Source organism: Haemaphysalis longicornis, unplaced genomic scaffold (genome assembly GCF_048455015.1).
Source record: "Haemaphysalis longicornis isolate Haplotype H1 unplaced genomic scaffold, Haemaphysalis longicornis Haplotype H1 scaffold_4, whole genome shotgun sequence".
NCBI classification, from domain to species: domain Eukaryota; kingdom Metazoa; phylum Arthropoda; class Arachnida; order Ixodida; family Ixodidae; genus Haemaphysalis; species Haemaphysalis longicornis.
In genome coordinates this window covers 120,167,578-120,185,730 of record NW_027526361.1, presented here as the reverse complement: position 1 = coordinate 120,185,730, position 18,153 = coordinate 120,167,578, and the positions used below count along the sequence as shown (strand labels likewise).

Genomic DNA, 18,153 nt, shown 5'->3' with positions numbered 1-18,153 from the left:
AACCTTGTGGCGCATATTTTAAGCTTTTTGCTCCTATTGCAACTATTTTCACTATTTCTACCTCACTGTTGATCATAAAGTTATTACTTTCCACCAGAATGCAATGTAAAGAAAATAAATGTGAGTTTTGGCGCGAACAATTTCTCGTCTAGCAACAAACTTTTAGTTTTGCGTACTTCTGTTGTGTGGCGCCACCGTAGAGACCCGTTTTGTTTCTTTTTTGCCGGTTGTAATCAACGGGCCCCTTTCAACTGACGTGTACCGGTTAGGTGTGTGTGGCGGCAGTGACGCTCCTCGGTATTATTTGTACTGGAACCGCGTCTACGACGTAATTTTTTATATTTTTTCGGGTCGAACGACCCACAACATCGTTAGCCAAACATGTTGGACATGCTAGATGACCTGAAACGCATGAATAAGCGGCAAGTAAGTAAGCGGCCAACATACGCTCCTTCTTTCTACCTGGCTTGCAGTGCCAAAAGAACATATGTGCGCATTGAGCGGATACTGTTTAATTGCAGTTTGCACCTTTAAGTCGCTGAAGCGGGTTTTAAATCGCTGTTTTGTACCTGGCCACGTTGGAGATAACGTATTCATCGACCGTAAACTAGACCGACAAACCACGAAGCGCTACGAAGCGCGGTATGTTTTGCTCAGGAAAGCTACGAAAAACAGCGACTCTACCACGGCAAGCAGCGCGCACCTTACTCTGAATTTAAACGCAGAAGCGTTGCTTTGCACTAGTACCTTCTTTTCAGTGCTCTGTTTTTTTCTTTGAAGTCTAGTTGCATCGCTCAACCTAAAGTCGTCTCTATAAGCACCTGCGGATTCAGTGCCGGTCAATTTATTCGCGAGCACAATTCTATGCTTTTGTTATTCCGGTGGGTGGACTGCAAAGCTCACAAATTCGTCTTTTGTAGACATCAAAATTGTGAAGCGATATGCCGGCGTTCGAGTGCGATACGCTTGCCATTTGAACACGTGTGCACGGCTGCGTATTTCGCCGACGGTGCAGGCTGATTTCTCATTTCATCCTCCAGGGCGCAGTGATTTGGCTAGTATAGTACCCCGCGATATCGTTGCACGTAGCATCGTCCCATCTGTTGGCGCTGGCCTGGTTGTTGGGGAAAAGACAGATGCCTTGACCTTTCACCTTTCCTTGCAGCTTTTATACCAGGTGCTAAACTTTGGTATGATCGTGTCGTCTGCCCTGATGATCTGGAAGGGTCTGATGGTGGTCACTGGAAGCGGCAGCCCTATTGTGGTCGTGCTCAGGTAAACCACAAAACGAAAATCGTTAACTACTCATAGCTGTGACCCAATTTTAGCAACATTCTGCATTATTACCGGCGCCGCTTCTTCGATGCCCTCGGGCGTCGAAATAACCCCTTGCGAAGAGATTCTATTCTCCATTGTCAGCAAAACAATTGCTGCCTTGCACGTTCTACATCCATTCAGTGTTTCAAAAATGGTGTTGCAAGAAGAATGATTGCCTGAAGTACTGAATGAAGCATTAGTTTATCTGGGGTGTTTTTTTTTACACTGTGCACAGACTATTTCACACTAAACAAACACTAAGTCATAAAAGGAAGTGGCCCTGTATAGGCGGAGTAGTGTCGTGAATACAAATATGGCAGTGATGTAGCCAGAAATAATTTTCAGGGTGTGTTATATGCAACCATTAAAAAACCAAAAAATTCTGCACCAAAAGAATGTTTATTTTTCTATTTTAGTAATGAATAAGTGTTTGTTGTTTCGTTGACTAACATCTGCACAAAAGTACAGGTACAGTGGTGAGCTCACTTGGGGTGAAGACGGGAGCGCGTGGCCACCGGTACTATCAGAGCAGCCCACCCTGGGATGCGGGAAGCAGCACACATGCGCTGTGTATGTCGAGCGAGGCTATGCTTTCAACGCGCACATTGCGTCATTGGAGCGTCCGAACGTTGTCTGGTAACTTTATCTTGCTTGTCGCGGTCGGTGGAGCAATCGGCCGCTGTACATATAAATGGAAACTGGAACCCGCAAGGAAAATGTTTCTGAGGAAGTGGTTATTCCTTTGTTACGTTGATGCAGTGCACTCGGTTCGTCACATTGCAACTCACCAGCTTGCTTCAAGCAGACTCAATTAAAAAAATGAGGCTCATTTTAACAGCACTTTATTGTCGATAAGTGATTGCCATGGAAGGGACGCACTAGCACAATGGTTATCAGAAATAAATTGAGAGCTTAAGTCAGCTCGGTCACTACAACCTCAATTCAATTTATGGTGGAAACGCACCTTTGTGATGTTTATTAGGCATGTTCATACAAAGATCAAGGATTGAAGGTTCAAAGCGAGACACCATTAGCACACGATGTGCAACATAGCAGAACACGCGCAGCGCGATTTTGTTTTCAGCGCAGTGTGCGCGCTAAACCTGACACACACAGCACATGTGTGAGGCTTCGCGCAGTCCACGGTAAGCTACTCTGATAGTACCGGCGGCCATGCGCTCCCGCGTCCTTTATAAGTGACGGTACTCTGAAGAACCATATTTATCTACAAACCAACACTCTACTTATTTCTGTTTTCGCGTTTTCATATATCGATGCAGTGTGTTAATAGCATGCCCCCCCCAAAAAAAAAGGCCAAAACCAGGGGGAGGGGGAGATTCATTGCTCACAAAATTTCGGGGGTGCTCCGACACCGAAACACACCCCTGTCCACGCCCCTGAAATATAGCACTCCCTGTAGCAGGTATTTTTTATTAACGCATAAAATGCCGGAATGGTAGAAACAGGTATTGCCACCTCGTACATTTCTTTTGCACTACAATTTGTGACATTACAAATCACAACTGGTTAAACTGGATCGGTGAAGCTTGTTGAAGTGTTCCGTCTCGAAAACTGATTCAGGGGCTTGTAAGCATAAAAATTCCCCGCATTTCCCCGAGGGGAAGAATGTGAAAGTGCGAATGCACGAGTTGAATTTGCGCGGTTCGGTAATGTACACGAAAGAGAGATCACACACACACACACAACTACAAAGAAAGAAAGATGCATTTATTCACAGACACCTATTTGTGTTGTCGTTGTACTTGATTGCTAGAGCGGATCTCAGCTTTGAAATTTCGTGTCAGTACTCCTTTAAGCAGGTGCATTAGCCCTTCTCACGCCCGATTCTTGGCCAATCCCCCACGTGGGTATGTGCCATGTCAGCGGCCAGGCAGCGCGCGCCCATCTCCCCCCGTTGCCAAGGAAGACGAGGAAATTCCTGGCCAATCCCCCACGTGGGTATGTGCCATGTCAGCGGCCAGGCTGCGCGCGCCCATCTCCACGTGCGCGGACATCGCCGGTGGACGCAGGTTCAGGGTCGCTTAAGAAGTGCATTGCACTTAAAAAAAATGTATGTGGCAACTTTTAGTGGTCATGCCCTTTTTAAAAGATACAAACCTTAGCTACCAAACACTCTAAAATACGATGCCTCAGTCCAGCGGTAGGCTTTGTTTCAGTGCCAATTTCATTGCAATGTTCTGTGTTGTGTACAAGCATACAAGCACAATCAAACAATGTAGGGATGGGTGTAGGTGAACGCGAGAGGTGATTGTATCTACTGGCCACTAGCGTATATATATAAAATAGCCAGTTGCACAAGCAGGTATTCTTGATTGATTGTAGGGTTTGACGTGCCGACGCAACGCAGGCGATGAGGAGCGTCGTAGTGGAGGGCTGCAGATTAATTTTGACCACCAGGGGATTTGTAACGTGCGCCGAAATCCTGTACACATGGGCATTTTTGCCCTTCGCCTCCATCAGAAAAGCGGCCGCCACGGCCAGGAATTGAACCCACATCCTCGTGCTCAACAAGCAGGCTAATAATAGCGCAGTCAACTTGAAGTAACATGGTTGTCAACCTCTTCTATAAATGGCGCTTGTATTTTTAACACCTGCTTCTAGGTGGCACCACCTCCTGGGCATTCCTGGCTAAGCTATGCCACCAATAAAGAGCAGGGGCTTAGTTGCCTAATTTTGCTGTACACTGCTACCCAAAGGTGTCACTAAAAAGGCTTCCTCTGATTGGCTGCAACGGAAGTGAAAGCCTATGGGAGCAAGCGTTCAGTAAGGTGGCAACGATTTAGTAGTCGGGCTAGGCCCGCTTTGGGTGCTTTTTGATGTGCTCTGAAGCGTCGCGAAATAATGGAGGTAAACGCAGAGAGAAATGCAATCTATAATTATCTATTTTGCAGCAAACAAAGCATCATTTGATCGTTGAGCAAAAACTGGGAGAGCTACGAAACACATGATCATTAAGTTAAAACAAAAGTTATTCAGCTTGTAGTGTCCGTTTAACTGGAGAGGCCCGTTCAGCAGAAACAAAAGATGCTATACTGCACCACCTCATGTAGTGTATCACTCTGCCAAAGCGCCGGACCCGTGACGTCAGTGCGCGTGCGTTTTGAAAGGGGTTTGCTATGAATGCGTGACATTGTCTGCCTTGTCTCACGCAGTTTGTTTGTCATCACTGGAGTCGTTTATAAGCATATTAAGTCCAAAAAATCACGGGAACGGCTCACGCCATGTTCAAAATATTCCCAGTAACGCCCTACTTGCGCCGCGCGGAGAAACATCTGGCTACGGTGATAAGGCACAGCGGCAACTTCCGGTGCCGTTCTTAAGTTGTCACCGAGTATACCTGTAAGGTGCAGGTTGGAACGACTGCAGAGGCCAGACCGAAGATTGTCAGTGTCTTCATGAAAAAAAGGCAAAAGTTCCACAAGCCATGGGTGCATCTACATAAATGGCTTGGAAGTGATGACCTGACTTCAAAAATTTGCTGCCTTTTCTCGCGTGTCAGTAATGAAGGGCCATTGAACTAGCCAGCCTTGCGAAAGACAGCCTCCAGGGAATTTGTTACTAATGTCGATTTGGAAATAGAAGAGTACATACTTCACCTATACCGCCGGCCGAATTTCAGGGAACAATGACACTATCTATAATTATAGCAACTCAGAATTGATATGGAAAGTAGTAAAAATGCTGTTGTCATCCAGTGCCCAGGGTCTTGGCATTTGAGAAAAGGTATGGCTAGTGTTGCCAGGGGGTGAGGGAGTCTATTTACAGAATTCAACACGCATGTATTTTGTAAAACCTGCATTGTTATTTCTTTTTACTGATGCAATGCATTCGTAGACGATGTATTACTCTACGCTACTCTCTGCGCATACGCTGCACTGAGCTTTTAGCGTCGCACATTGAAAAAAATTTTGCCAATGACCGGGATATAGGTCAAGGGGTGACTTTCCGGCAAACTTTGTAGTGAAAAATCACGACCTATATTCCGACTTGCAGTAATCCAGATCCCAGTAATCCAGATCCAGTAATCCAGATCCAGACTTACAGTAATCCAGATACAGTAATCCAAATCCAGTACAGTTACAGATCCCTTGCAGGTGGTCGAAATTAATTCTGAGGAGCATTCCACCACCGCAAGCCTCAGAGTCCAGGTGTAGCTTTGGTGCATTAAAGCCCACAGTCAATCAGCTTATTTGCCAGCACTGCTTCAAACAAGCAGCCTTGTTGCTGTCGATGAGCCCGTCACGCTTGTCAAAGAAGAGAGAGGACACTCGGTTGATGGCGTTCCTTTCCGTACAGTGGCAGCATGGAGCCGGCATTCCACCGGGGGGACCTGCTGTTCCTGACCAACTACAAGGAGGACCCAATCCGCGTAGGCGACATTGTGGTCTTCAAAGTGGAGGGACGTGACATCCCCATCGTCCACAGGGTGCTCAAGCTGCACGAGAAGTGAGCACTGCGTGCTTTTTCTCTTTTTTTTTTTTTTGTCACTGTAGTGAGTGTGAAAAGTGGACGACTTAAGAGTTTTCATTCTAGAGTACACGAAGTGAAAGAATAACGAGCCACTCTTCTCTGTGAAAGTGCACGAAATACACTTCACACACGATGTTGGAGAGTGCACAATTGTTTTTCATCGTTTGGTAATGGTAGTGACTGTTACTTTGTCATTGCCTAATGAAACTGGAAGGACTAGAGTTTGCTCCTAGGAGACAAACATGCGGCTGTTCATTTCCCTCTTCTACGAGCCTGCGTATTGGCAGCAGACATGAATTCTGTATCGTTTGACGACTTCACCGTGAACTGTGGCAAGTGAAAAATCATCTCAACAGTCAGTTGTTCTATTTTTGTTAAGAATGTTTCGATAAGCTGCAAGTTACGGAGAAAAACCACAAAGCTGTTTTCTGCAACCCTACCGGCTCCGTAGCCGGCCATGTTTCGACAGCAGATGGGAATCCTGTAACGTTTACAACTTCACTCTGTACTAGTTACGAAAAGTAAATGAAGCTCAGAATAAGGATATAGTCGTCTTAGCAGCTAGTTGTCGTATAATTTTTGTTGGGAAAGTTCTGATAAAAGGAGAGTGACAGCTGTTTCCTGAGGAGCATTCATGACGAAGCTGGCTTTGCCGCGGGGTATTTCTTGGCTTCACAGAACAAAAATGCATGGAACCCTAGCAATACGCAGCTTCGGTGTAAAAAGCGGAAAAAAATGCTGCACGAGTGACTTGACAATGGCCTTTGCTCCCCTTCTCTGGTCAATGGTTTTTAATGCGAAGGCACTTGATGCATTGCATTTAGCGGGAAAACTAAATTCTCATTCGCGTGTAAATTCTGTCAAGTTTGCACGTCCTGTTGTGTGGCTGTATGTACCAGGGGTTCATTTTCCACGAGCGTAAAATTGTAGTTTTCTGGTGTGTTTTCTTCATGTTCGGTGCTGATTGTCACTTTAAAGGAGCCATGAAGAGAAAACAAAAGTTTGTTTTATTCGAAAGGTTAGGTGTTTCATAGTACCCCAAGCGCTTTCCCGGAAGCAAATGATGCTTTATTCACTGAGAAATGAGGCAATTTAAGTCAAAATTTTAAATCTCCCGCTAAAATTGCACATTTGGTGACGTGAACAATGGCGTCATACGAGCCTTTCCATGAAACAGATACTTAGTATGTCGACTCCATATAGCACCCACACGCGGGCAACTCGTGCCAAAACCGAGACGGCGGCCATTTTAAAAATACTAGTAAAACCTAGTGCACCCGCAGCCCTAGTCATGGAATCGCCTGATCCGGAGAACGAAACTCTCGCCGAGGAGCTAGGGCTTGCATTTAACAACCTCACACCACTTGAACGCTCAATGCTTCTAAGTGCACGAGCGGCAGGAGTTGTTGGATACGCGGTGGACGGGAAAGCGACCATTCCGCGATAGCCACAACAGATGAACGCGCTGCTGTCGGCACCGCTGCCTCGTCAGCCCCGTCGCGACGGACGAATACAGACTGGTACGTATGTGCCGTATTTTTATTACGGTTAATAATATTTCAATATCAGTAGCAGTATTGCTTATGCCAGTTGGCCGGTGTCGTGTATGGAAAGCCGTTCGCGCGAGCTCTCTGCTCCGACCAGAAAGATACGAGCGTCAATGCGCGCTGTGTACGGCATTTTTTCCCCCCAAGGTCAGAGTGCTTACGGCGATTTGACGAAGTCGGCGACGAGCGCCAGCATGTCCCAGGAGTGAGCTAACGTAAGCGTCCCTGCCGTAATCACTTCGTCGGAAATTAAGCGAGCACACTCGTACTTCCTTTAGCTCCCTTTCTTCTCCGTTTGCAAAGTTCACAAAACATAGCCACTTGCTTCGCCGCGGTTCTTCGTTTGGCAGCACATGAAAGGAGATCTCTTCACCGGCGGGGATGTCGCACTCCCTCGACGATTTTCCCGTACTACATGGGCATTTCAAAACGTAGCAACGAAATTTCATTGTAAAGTACTCGAACAGACTGAAGTTTTCAGTGGTTGTAAACTGGAAACGAGCTCCTAACAATAGCAGCAAGCCAACACCATTCCGAAACTGCGACGACTGTCACTATCTCGTCGCTGCTTGCTGTTCCTTACTCCCCTCGTTTCTATTTTTACCTTTGCTGGTTGGCGATATGACGGCAAACCTCCTGTGAAGGGATTACGATACCAAGCAAGGTCGCGGCTGTGCGTGCTGGGACGGTTCGTTGGCACCGAAGAGCCTCGAACCCGAATATTCGTCTGCGCGACGGTGGCGACGGCGAGATGTCGAGTTCGGCTGGCGGTAGTTTCGTACGCATTGGCGCACACGCTTGCGTGTTTATTCGGAACTTAAGCCGTTTACTCCACCGTTCTTAGTGTCATAAAAGGAATGTGCAGTATGTTTAACGGGCATATAGCTCGCTATGCAAACTGTAAGCCCTGCCTAACATGCGTTTGCTTTTGCCGGCCTCCGCCAATCGCAGAGCGTTCTCGAGTGACATCATAGGTTTTGTTGTGGAAAATGAGCTGGTGGGTCGCATGGTCATTTCCTTTTTTCCTAATTATGTAGCTTATTTGAGCGAAGTTTGCGTTATAAGTGGTGTCGTTATGGTTCTAATGTGGCAACCTTTCGAATGAACCAAACTTGTGTTTTCTCTTCATGGCTCCTTTAAATGAAGAACGGTGACACCACCCCCCCTTGCTTGAAAAACGTGTTTTGCTTTCCTTCATGCAAACAGTGTCAATGAAGAACGTCATTTGGGAGATGGATGCTTTGCAGCATTGTGGGTATTTGAGTGCACCACATCAGGTTCCCATTGCCTGCCACCTTTACAAACACGGGCATATGAGGAACTTTGCTGCGTGTCCCCTTTAAGCAAGCTGACAGCAGCCTCGTGAGAGGCAGACTGGTTGGCACAGCACAGCAAAAGGGGGCATGCATAAGTTGGTAAAAAGCCCTTAAAAATGGGCAGCTGAAAAAAAAAAGGCATTTTAAATTCACGGGTGGATTTTAAGTGCAGAGCACTTTAGGGGCTCACCTTGTCGTCGTAGCTCGCTGCAACGGTCGATGTCAAATGGCTGCCGGAATCAGGTGGTGCCGCGAGATTACGGTACCAAGTAGAGCCCGGTGTTCCGATGTAGGGCGTCCCGCAGAGGCTTCGAAAACCAAGTGGTTTAAATAGTCATAAACGTTCGAAACTCGTGAAATGCTGGCACTTGTCATACATCTCCCCGTTGTTTAGCGCAAACAAAGCTGCAGGTGCATTTGAGGCAAAATATACGTAATTAACTGGCAGCACCCGTGTCCCTTTAGTTAGGAACGCTCGTTAAGTTGATTCTTACGATAGTAAGCAAAAATAAGTGGCAGTGCAATGCCGGCACGTGTGGGAGGAAAAGCAAGCACAAGAAGAACAGAACTCCCGCTGGTGCAGTTTCAGGCAGGGGGCGCGCGAGCACTGCGAAGGCGGGAAATTTGAATTGCATGAGGTGGTAGCAGTGAGCGGATAACGGCGCCACAGCCCATTGTGGCGAATCACTGCTCTGCACTTCCGACAGCTTTCACGTTGAGTGGAACGTAAACTTTAATTTTCTTTAATTCGGGGTTGTGCTGAGACTGTGTGACATTTGTGGGGGGTGTGATTGTGCTGTGCAGAGAGGACGGGTCGGTGAAGATCCTCACCAAGGGGGACAACAACTCGGTCGACGACCGGGGCCTCTACGCACCCGGGCAGATGTGGCTCGACAAGAAGGACATCGTCGGCCGGGCAAGAGGGTGAGTGCGGGGGGGGTTCTTTGCTCAGCAACACAGGAACGGTGAAAGGTCCCTTCAGTGCCCTTGATGGAAGGAGGGGTTGTGGGCAAGGACTTTAACCCCTCAGCCCTTTTTCGCTGGGCACCTGCCGCGGTGGCGCTCAGTGGCTAGGGCATTGTGCTGCTGAGCCCGAGGACGCAAGTTCGATCCAGGCCGCAGTGGCTGCTTTTCAAGTGGATGTGAAAAGTAAACATGTCCGTGTGTTCTGCGTTAAAAATCCCCAGTTGGTTGAAATTGATCCAAGAGAGCCCTCCACTATGGCACGCCTGATAGCCCAGGGTAGCTTCGGTGGGTTACACCCCGTAATCAATCAATCAATCAAGCAATCTATTTGGCTGGCCACTCCAGATGTCTCTCGATGCTGTCTGTGTACAGCAAGGTGTGGTATTAGGGATTTGAACTAACAAAACTGTTCGTGGGAAGAATCTTAGTTCACCAAATAAGTTTTTGCAGTAAGGGGGCCATGGGTATGAGTCCAGCGTTTCCACAACGGGTTAAAAGGGCACCAGTTGTATAAAGTTGTGTCACCTAAGGCTGTGGAAGGTAGTCCAATAGGGTGCTAATCTGAAATAGTAACTGTGCGTCGTCCGCAGCTGTGCTAGCCTTGCTTTTGCATTTCGAATGATAATGCGTTTCCTGCTACTCCTTGTGTTGCTCGGAGTAGGCGGCCTGTTCTATTTTGAAAAAAATTTGACATTTTATGGGCGAGCTTGTAGGGTGTTGTATATTCTGCATACCTAATAATCACAGTCTTCACAATTGTCAGGGATTGGAGGTGGTATGCCATGGCACCATTCAAGTCCCACGACTTGGAAGGGAGGGGCGACAAACAACTTCCCTTGTGTGCAGATCAGGAGATGTGGTTCAGACTTGCTAACTGGCTTGATTGGCCACTGGCGAAGGCATGATTCCAGGCATGGAATTCCCGTAACACAACCAAGCACATTTACTCTATCCGGACATGCTGGAAATACAGAGGCACACGCATACAACAGACACCTCCATTGACGTGCCTTTCGGGTCAAGGCTGACAACCGACAAACACAGAGTGCATTGGAGTCAAAGACAGAGCTCACTGATACGAGCTGAAGAACAAGGGGTCAGTAAGATGATGGGGAAATGAAGTGCACACATAGGCAGGGTCGAGGGCTTCCCCCAAACTGCTAACAATGCCCGTTAGAAACATGCACGCAACACGGGGTGCTAAAAAAGCTAGGTTCAAGTCCACGCAGTTCTCATAAGGAATATGACGATACAGATGACGGTTAGAGAGTGTCTGGAGAAGAGTGGAGAAGAGGAGGAGGTCTTAGCGGCAGTTCTTGACGCTCTCCCCAAACGAGGCGTCGGGCTGCCAGTCGTCTGCAATTGAGCACTGTTGATTGCTGGCACAATTCGGGCACAATTTGCAATTCGGCGACGCACATGGTCCCCTCCTTGAACGAATCTTTGCGGCCCGGAGTTCACGTTCACCACTTTCGCCGCACAGGAGCCAAACGCCGTGTCCCCACCACCTGTCCGACCCCTGTGGTTCCGCACTTCCCTCTGCCAACCACTGCCGTGTTGTACCTGTGCCTTGGTTTTTTAGCCGCCCTGTTCTTCCAAGAATCTGGTGGGTGGGGACTTCCGTCGGCTGCGGCACTCTCGCCTACATCCTGCGACACGTGGCTTATCAACCAGTGTGCCGAAATGGCAAGGACAAACTCTCCCTTTGCTGCCACGTTTCTTTTCTTCCCCCACCAAAATGGCGAGTGGAGAAAAATAGCCAGAGAGAGGCACGAATTTCACGCCACCAATACATGCTTTGCGTTATTATGGCCATGCTTGTATTGTAGTGCTATGCTACCCTCCTTTTCCATGCTTGCACGATAATAACGTTCTACTTGGTGTTCCAATTGTGGGAATCTTATGCAGGGTGGCAAGCAAGGGCTCTGAAAGGTTTCCTCCATTTGTGAGTTATTCTGAGCACTTCGGTGGTGTTATGCACTGTTATTTTGGTCACTTCATTCAGTCCTCACTACTTTATTGAACATGTGTACATAGAACTGTTGCTCATTTTGAACCTGTTTGGGAATCGAATGTGTTTTAACTGTGTGTCGAATGCACTCTCCCATAGTATAGATTTCTAAAACTGCAGCGTCAAACTGGGCCCTACCTGGAGGCATCCTTGGGTGGGTCATTGTGGGGAGGCTTCCCTGTGGTACACCATTGAATAACGGCTGCAGGGACACTATTTGCAATTTGTGCGTGCTTCTGCCACTTAAACTTTAACTCTTTCCGTACCGCACGCGCGATTTCGATCATGAGCGATCGAAATCCATCGGAGTTTTCAAACGCTGATTTGAAAGTCGCGCCGGGCGCTTTGAAACGTTTGGCGCCATCTACCGTGTAGCACAAGAAATAAGCTTTCATTTGCTGTGTAGTTTGTATTTTTTGAGCCAGGTGGCGGCAGTTTAAAGCCCGCCGGGAGAAGCGTATACGCGGCGTAGTTGCCGCGGAAGATGGCTGCGCCCCCGCGAGCTCGACGCTTGCTCCCAAACACCGCAAATCGCGAGATTCTACTCAATCTTCGGTCAATTTTCGGGACTTTACTAGCAGCAGTGACTCTTCCGATGATTTCGATCAGTCAGACTTGAGTTTTGACAGTGACGATGACGACAATCAGCCCGGAACATCAGCGGCCGCCAACAGGTAAGCGAGCGGCTTGTTTCTCTAGTGTAGCCGGTTTTCTTTGAGTGCTCCGCTGACGGTTCGCGAGGTTTATCAGTGTCACGCATGGTTCTATCTTATCTGCAGGGTTTCCACATCCTTTGGCCAAGACTCGCTGCTGCCTCGACAACGGAGTTTTTGCAATAAAAATCTTTACCTAAAACAATCGAGAAAACCTTTTTTTCTTCGTGGTTTTGAAGCGCTGTAAACAAACTTTTGCAGCTCAGAAACCGATAAAGTTAGGGCTTTGATTTTTTTAGAGAACATTGTCAAGAAATGCAGAAAACATTTGTATATTTCAGAATTTCTTCTAAAAATTTTTCTTTGAAGTTATAAAGAGCGTTTTCGCAATTTTGTGCTAAATTTGCCCAAAATGTCTAATTTGACAATTTTTATTTTGCTTTTTCTCTCTTTACAATTTCATAAAAGTTATGTCAATAAAAAGAGAATCTATTTAGGTTCATTTTCGTGTGATTTATACATTTTTTCGCCTAACAGGTTTTTCATAAAAAAAACATTACCGGAACCCACAAAAAACGGCACTTTTCCCCCGGTACGCAAAGAGTTAAGCACGCTTTCATACATTGAGGGCATAGCTCGCGTGCGGGAGAAGTCTGCAGTCTTTCCTTCTTGCCTTTTGTTGCTGTGTGGTGCTGCAAAGGTGAACGCACCCCCCAGCACTAGGCTTAGTTCGCAGGCAATAGACCCTTTGCAAAATGGCGGGCCACACTGAACATTCAGCGGTGGCAACACTGGTGGTTAACGTGACAACGCCTTGATAAAGGAAGCATCACGCAGGAACGTCCTTGCAGTTGCACGTTTTGGCCCATCGCTTTACCATTCTGCAACCTCATAAAGAGATATTTTTGGTTTTTTGTGCACCCTGCTAGTGCTCTTGTTGGTGTCTCCTGTTTTAGGTTGGCAATCTCCAGGGCAATGTTTCTTTTGTATACACTATCTTGAAAGCTGTATTTTATGTGCCGGTCATGACTGGCACCGTTATTAGCACCGAACATTTAGGCAGCAGAGTTGTTTCAGTGCAGGCGAATTCGAGCCCGCATTCGTGCTTTGCTCTGCCCGCGCTGATGGATGTTCCAACATCTGTGACCCGCAAACGCACGCGTCTTTTTTGAGAACTGTTCTGTGGTACAGTTTCATGCCTGGATCATGACATTGAGGCAGGATAGTTGTGTCAGTGCAGCCGAAAATTCGAACGTGCAGGCGTGTATCGCTCTGCTTGTTTTGACGTTTCAACGGCAGTAGATGGGGAATGCAGTGTAGATCTTTATTTTTTATGCATTTCATTCTCTCGTGGTGGTAATGGCGCATACCAGGCAGCGATTACGGCGTACTCGAACTGAATTAGAATCCTGCTTTTCTATTTAAATCCCAATGTAAGTATGAACCCCCCTGATGCAATGCCCGAATTGTGCTGGTTATGTGATACAGATGAAAGAATAATCACATGTTTATAACTTGCAAAACTATAAATGAAAGCTTATTTCTTGTGCTACACGGTAGATGGCGCCAAACGTTTCAAAGCGCCCGGCGCGACTTTCAAATCAGCGCGACTTTCAAAAACAGTGGTTGCAACTTGCAATGTGTCCTGTCAAGCATTTCCAACTGACATACAGATGAAAAAAAGATGGATCGCAGGAATGAAGAGAGATGAGGGCCAATATTTTACTGTCTGCAAGGCAACGAAAGTTTGTTCGGAACATTTCATGGAGACAAGAGCAGTGTCTTTATAAATGCTTTTGTCCTTTCCGCAAATTGTTTAGAATGTTTAAACAGTCGCCACGTGAGCACTCAGCAAGGAACGTGTAGTCCATTCATAGCGGCCATCCGCCACTGCGACGGGGTAAGGACGCATCGAATAAACACAATTACAACTCGACGACTAAGCAAATAGGCAGCGGTTAGGCTATTTGTTCTTGGTAACAAATTCTGCATTTGTTTGCTGCTGTTCGTCATCCCAGACGATGGTATTCTGCGCTGAAATTGTAAGTAGGATCTCGTAGCATCTGTCAGTCGACTACCTCATCGAATGGAAGTCCAGAATATGCTGCTCTTCAAACAAAGGAAGAGCAGCAAAGGTACATATTTTCCCTCCCAGTCTTAAAAAAAACAACTTTATGAGAAGCGCATGTCATTACCACACCGTGGCAGACATTACCTGCTCTGTGTTAGCGGTCTTTTGGCTGTTTTTGCCGTTTTCGCTTCCTTTATGATGGCGGTGCACAGTGTTGCCGGAATCGCTTACTGCTCCTCCGCTAGCGCTTGGGCCATTTTGCAAAGGGTCTATTAAGGTTTGAATGCACTGGTTTATGTATCATATTTCTTGTTTTGTGAAAAACATTGGCAAAATCATATAGACTATGGCATAAGCAGGTTTCAGTTTCTCTTGTGTGTAAGACGCATGGAGAGGGGGGTGAGCAATCACCTTCAATTCATTTCCACTTGGACACATATGCTTCTGGGGTGGCGCCACTGTGCCAGAGTCAGTGTCCGAAGAGCTGCATGCTTGCTGCTGCTCCTCAAATGACGAGCTGTCTTGTAAATCCGAGCTTGCTGCGTATTTGAAACTGCAAAAGCCTCCACATCAGCCCGCCATCAAATGTATCGCTTTTTTTGGTACATACACCAATGCAAAGGTGGCCATTTCACTTACCCCTGTGGCTTGAAGCATATGGAACATGGCAGGTGAAAATTGGAAGTGGAGGGAAGTGGTTGCAACGGACAAGACGCACGCCTTCCCAGAGAAGTTTCCTTGAAGCAGAGTACTCCGATGAGAGCCTCTGGGAAGTGGGAAACTTTGCAGCACGCAGGGAAGAGAAGAGATACGGAAAAGAAGGCCTCTACAAATATGCGAAAGGTGGCAGCGCTGCCTCATGGACAGAGGAGGCCTGATGCAGTGGCACGCATTTTGGAATGGGGAACTGGGAGCATGGCGGTATACGCAATCAGTAAACCCGGTGTTCCCACCACAGGTCGAGTGCGCTGCTGCAGTGCGGCAACCGCATCCATTGTGGGGGTGATTTAATCGCCACAGAGTATAGGTAACCTGCATGAAGGGAGAAGTGAGAGGTGAATGAAACAAGGATCTTGGAAGATATCACAGGCAGCAGGATTCTTTCTCCCAGGCAGAGCAGATTTGCATTTTGGTGGCAGTTCTGAATGAGAAAATGCGTAACGTGTGGGTGCATTAGTGCGCTTTTGGGCAATACGTGGGGACGTGCCGGTACGGTCTACTCCACTTATAACGATATCCAAGTTCCAAGGAAATACCATTATTATATCTGATCATTGTTATAAGCGGATTGCGAAAAAAAGACAAAACAGCACTCAAAACATTTTATTTGCATGCAAGCAAGGTCGTACTACTACTAATTTGCGAAAAAGAAGCCACAGTCGATAACCTTTGTTTGCCGTATGTGGAGCTAGTGCATAATCTCTTTCAAGAGCATCTGTAGGGGATTCACCTAGCCGAGCGAAAGGTCCTTGGCAGAAACAAAGTCCCTGAGGGACTGTGTCACGCATTGGGCCTCCTACGAAGACACTACCTGATTCGGCTGTGCAACCGCGTCGTTAGAGTCGTCACTGTTACCGCTGTCCGCACGTATCCTTGCAACGATGGCCTTTGAGTGAGGCACTCGGAAGTTTCCTCACCATCGGCCCTGACGTCCCTTCCGTGGAAAAACGGAGGCAGTTGAAGAGGCACCCAGTCAAATAAAAAAAACAGTGCACACGTGACACAACAAGCAAACGTGTGACTCGTGAATGAGCAGTGCTGCAATCTCGCGAGCGGGCGCGGGGATGATGCCAAAGCGGTGGTGCCGGGAGGGGGGGTTCGTAAGGAAAACTGCTCTCCTCCTCTCCGCTTTCTCGTCGACTCATTTTCTGATGGGTGGAAGGGATGCGAGGCTCATTACGGCTCACGGGGCATGCCGTCGGCGCGTTGAGCCAGCGGGAGCTCGCATTTTCGGGGCACGCTGGGACCAGATTTAATCGTTATATACGATATCGCGGCACTGGAGCATTGTAATAAGCGGTTTATTTTGCTATAGAAAGCATATGAAAGTGGATGGTGCCTTAGTGTTTCATCGTTACATCCGATATATGGTTATAAACCGTATCGTTATAAGTGAACTCGACTGTACATGAATTTCATTGAAAGGGTTTAAAGAGTGCAGCCCTAACATTTACGGTAATGTTGAATATACAGTGCTTACATGGTTCTAACGCACCTCCAATTGTTGCATGCAGCTATGTTTTCTTGAGAAAATTCTGGAAAATAATTGTACCTCGAAAATGGGTCGACCACGCAGATGTGAAAAATGTGACACCGTGTACCTTGCAGGAGACGTTTTATTTGACGCATTCAAGTGGGGCAGCAAAATTCCCCTTGCGGTTCATAGGCTTGCTTATCCAGCTCCTGTTGGCCTTAAAACTGGAGGGTGAACATTGAAAGCATGTGCTGTTATGGGCGTTTGACCTTCTTAATTTCAGGCGTGGGGCCGTTGCTTCTCTGCTATTGCGCAGTCATGTCTCTGAGACACCCAGTGTGCGTGATGCTACTCAGCCACTCTCGCTCTCATCAAGTAAAATTACCTTCCGCTTGAAGTACACTTCATAGTGGTACAGTAGAACTTTGTTACAAGGGACAGTGTTCCAAAAGACACTTAGTTATAAGAGCAATTTGAAAATGGTTTGGTTGGTTTTCCTATGTTCGCCATGTTAGCAACATCGCATGGTTACAAGAAACACCCTGTTACTATGGGCAACTTCTTTAGCCACCTACAGAATTAATCTTTAGCTACCTACAAAAGGATTTTGACCACATGGGTATCTTTAACGTGCGCCAAAATCTTGCACACACCGGCGTTTTTGCTTTTCGCCTCCATCAAAAAAAGCGGTTGCCGCGGCCGGTAATCGAACCCGCATCCTCGTGCTCAGCAGCACAATGCCTTCGCCACTGAGCCACTGTGGCGGTTGAAATTCTCACTTTTGTCCACTTCATGTCCGTTTCAGCTGGACGCAGACGACGCACCTGATGTGACGCATCCTGAGCAAGGCGGGGCACTGGTTTCTGTGCATGTTATTAGTCAGAGGCCCCACGAGTGTGACTGCGTCATGGTCGAAACGGAAACGAGCACAACTCATAACTGCGCCTGCGGACTGATAATCGAACTATTTCGGTAGGGGTAACTCAAGTCGCTCGGCGTCAGTCCCACACTATGCAGGGCGTGGCGCAGAAAGTTGTTACAGTTTGCCAGAATAGAATTCTCGGTGAAAACACAAAGTTTGGGAAAACTGTAACGGACAAGGCCACTAACGTGGCCCTATTGTCGACTGAGAAGTCGCAACCTGCACACTAACCTTGAACACTTTTGCTCTCACCGCAGTGATGAGCCATTCTGCAGTGTCCTTGAAGATGGACATAATGAGGCTTTTGGCATCTGCTGAAAGTTTTTTTTTTTTTAATAGTAATTGAATTTTGCGTTTCCGGTTGTTGTTACTTCTTTTCCCTCCTTTCATGTTGTTCTCTCTCAGGCTTTTTTGGGCGAGTTTACTTTTTGGCGTTTTGTACTTGACAGCATGGTCGAGAGCGAGTCAAGAAATGCAGCATATAGGGTTGGAAGGGCACCAGGCGGTGAGAGCGAAAAATACTTGTCGCAGTTGCCACTTCACTGGGTTCCAATACTCACCCCACGATGAAGAAAGCTCGAACGCCTTGGCATCGGTGTTGATTGCCTCGAGGTACAGCTAATATGCGAGCATACGACTATTGCTCGTGGCGATGACTAGACGCT

At 47.2% G+C, this 18,153-nt stretch overlaps 1 protein-coding gene across 1 annotated transcript in view; it reads left to right on the top strand.

Annotated features, from left to right (window-relative positions):
* The first annotated feature begins 217 nt into the window (after positions 1-217).
* Positions 218-18,153, top strand: part of Twr (signal peptidase complex catalytic subunit SEC11 homolog C twr) — a 33,080-nt gene continuing 15,144 nt past the window's right edge. Inside the window, exons 1-4 of the mRNA XM_077707625.1 lie at positions 218-426; positions 1,166-1,275; positions 5,635-5,784; positions 9,476-9,595. Of these exons, the coding sequence (XP_077563751.1) occupies positions 382-426; positions 1,166-1,275; positions 5,635-5,784; positions 9,476-9,595 (425 nt within the window). The 5' untranslated portion in view covers positions 218-381. The remainder of the gene's footprint in view (positions 427-1,165; positions 1,276-5,634; positions 5,785-9,475; positions 9,596-18,153) is intronic.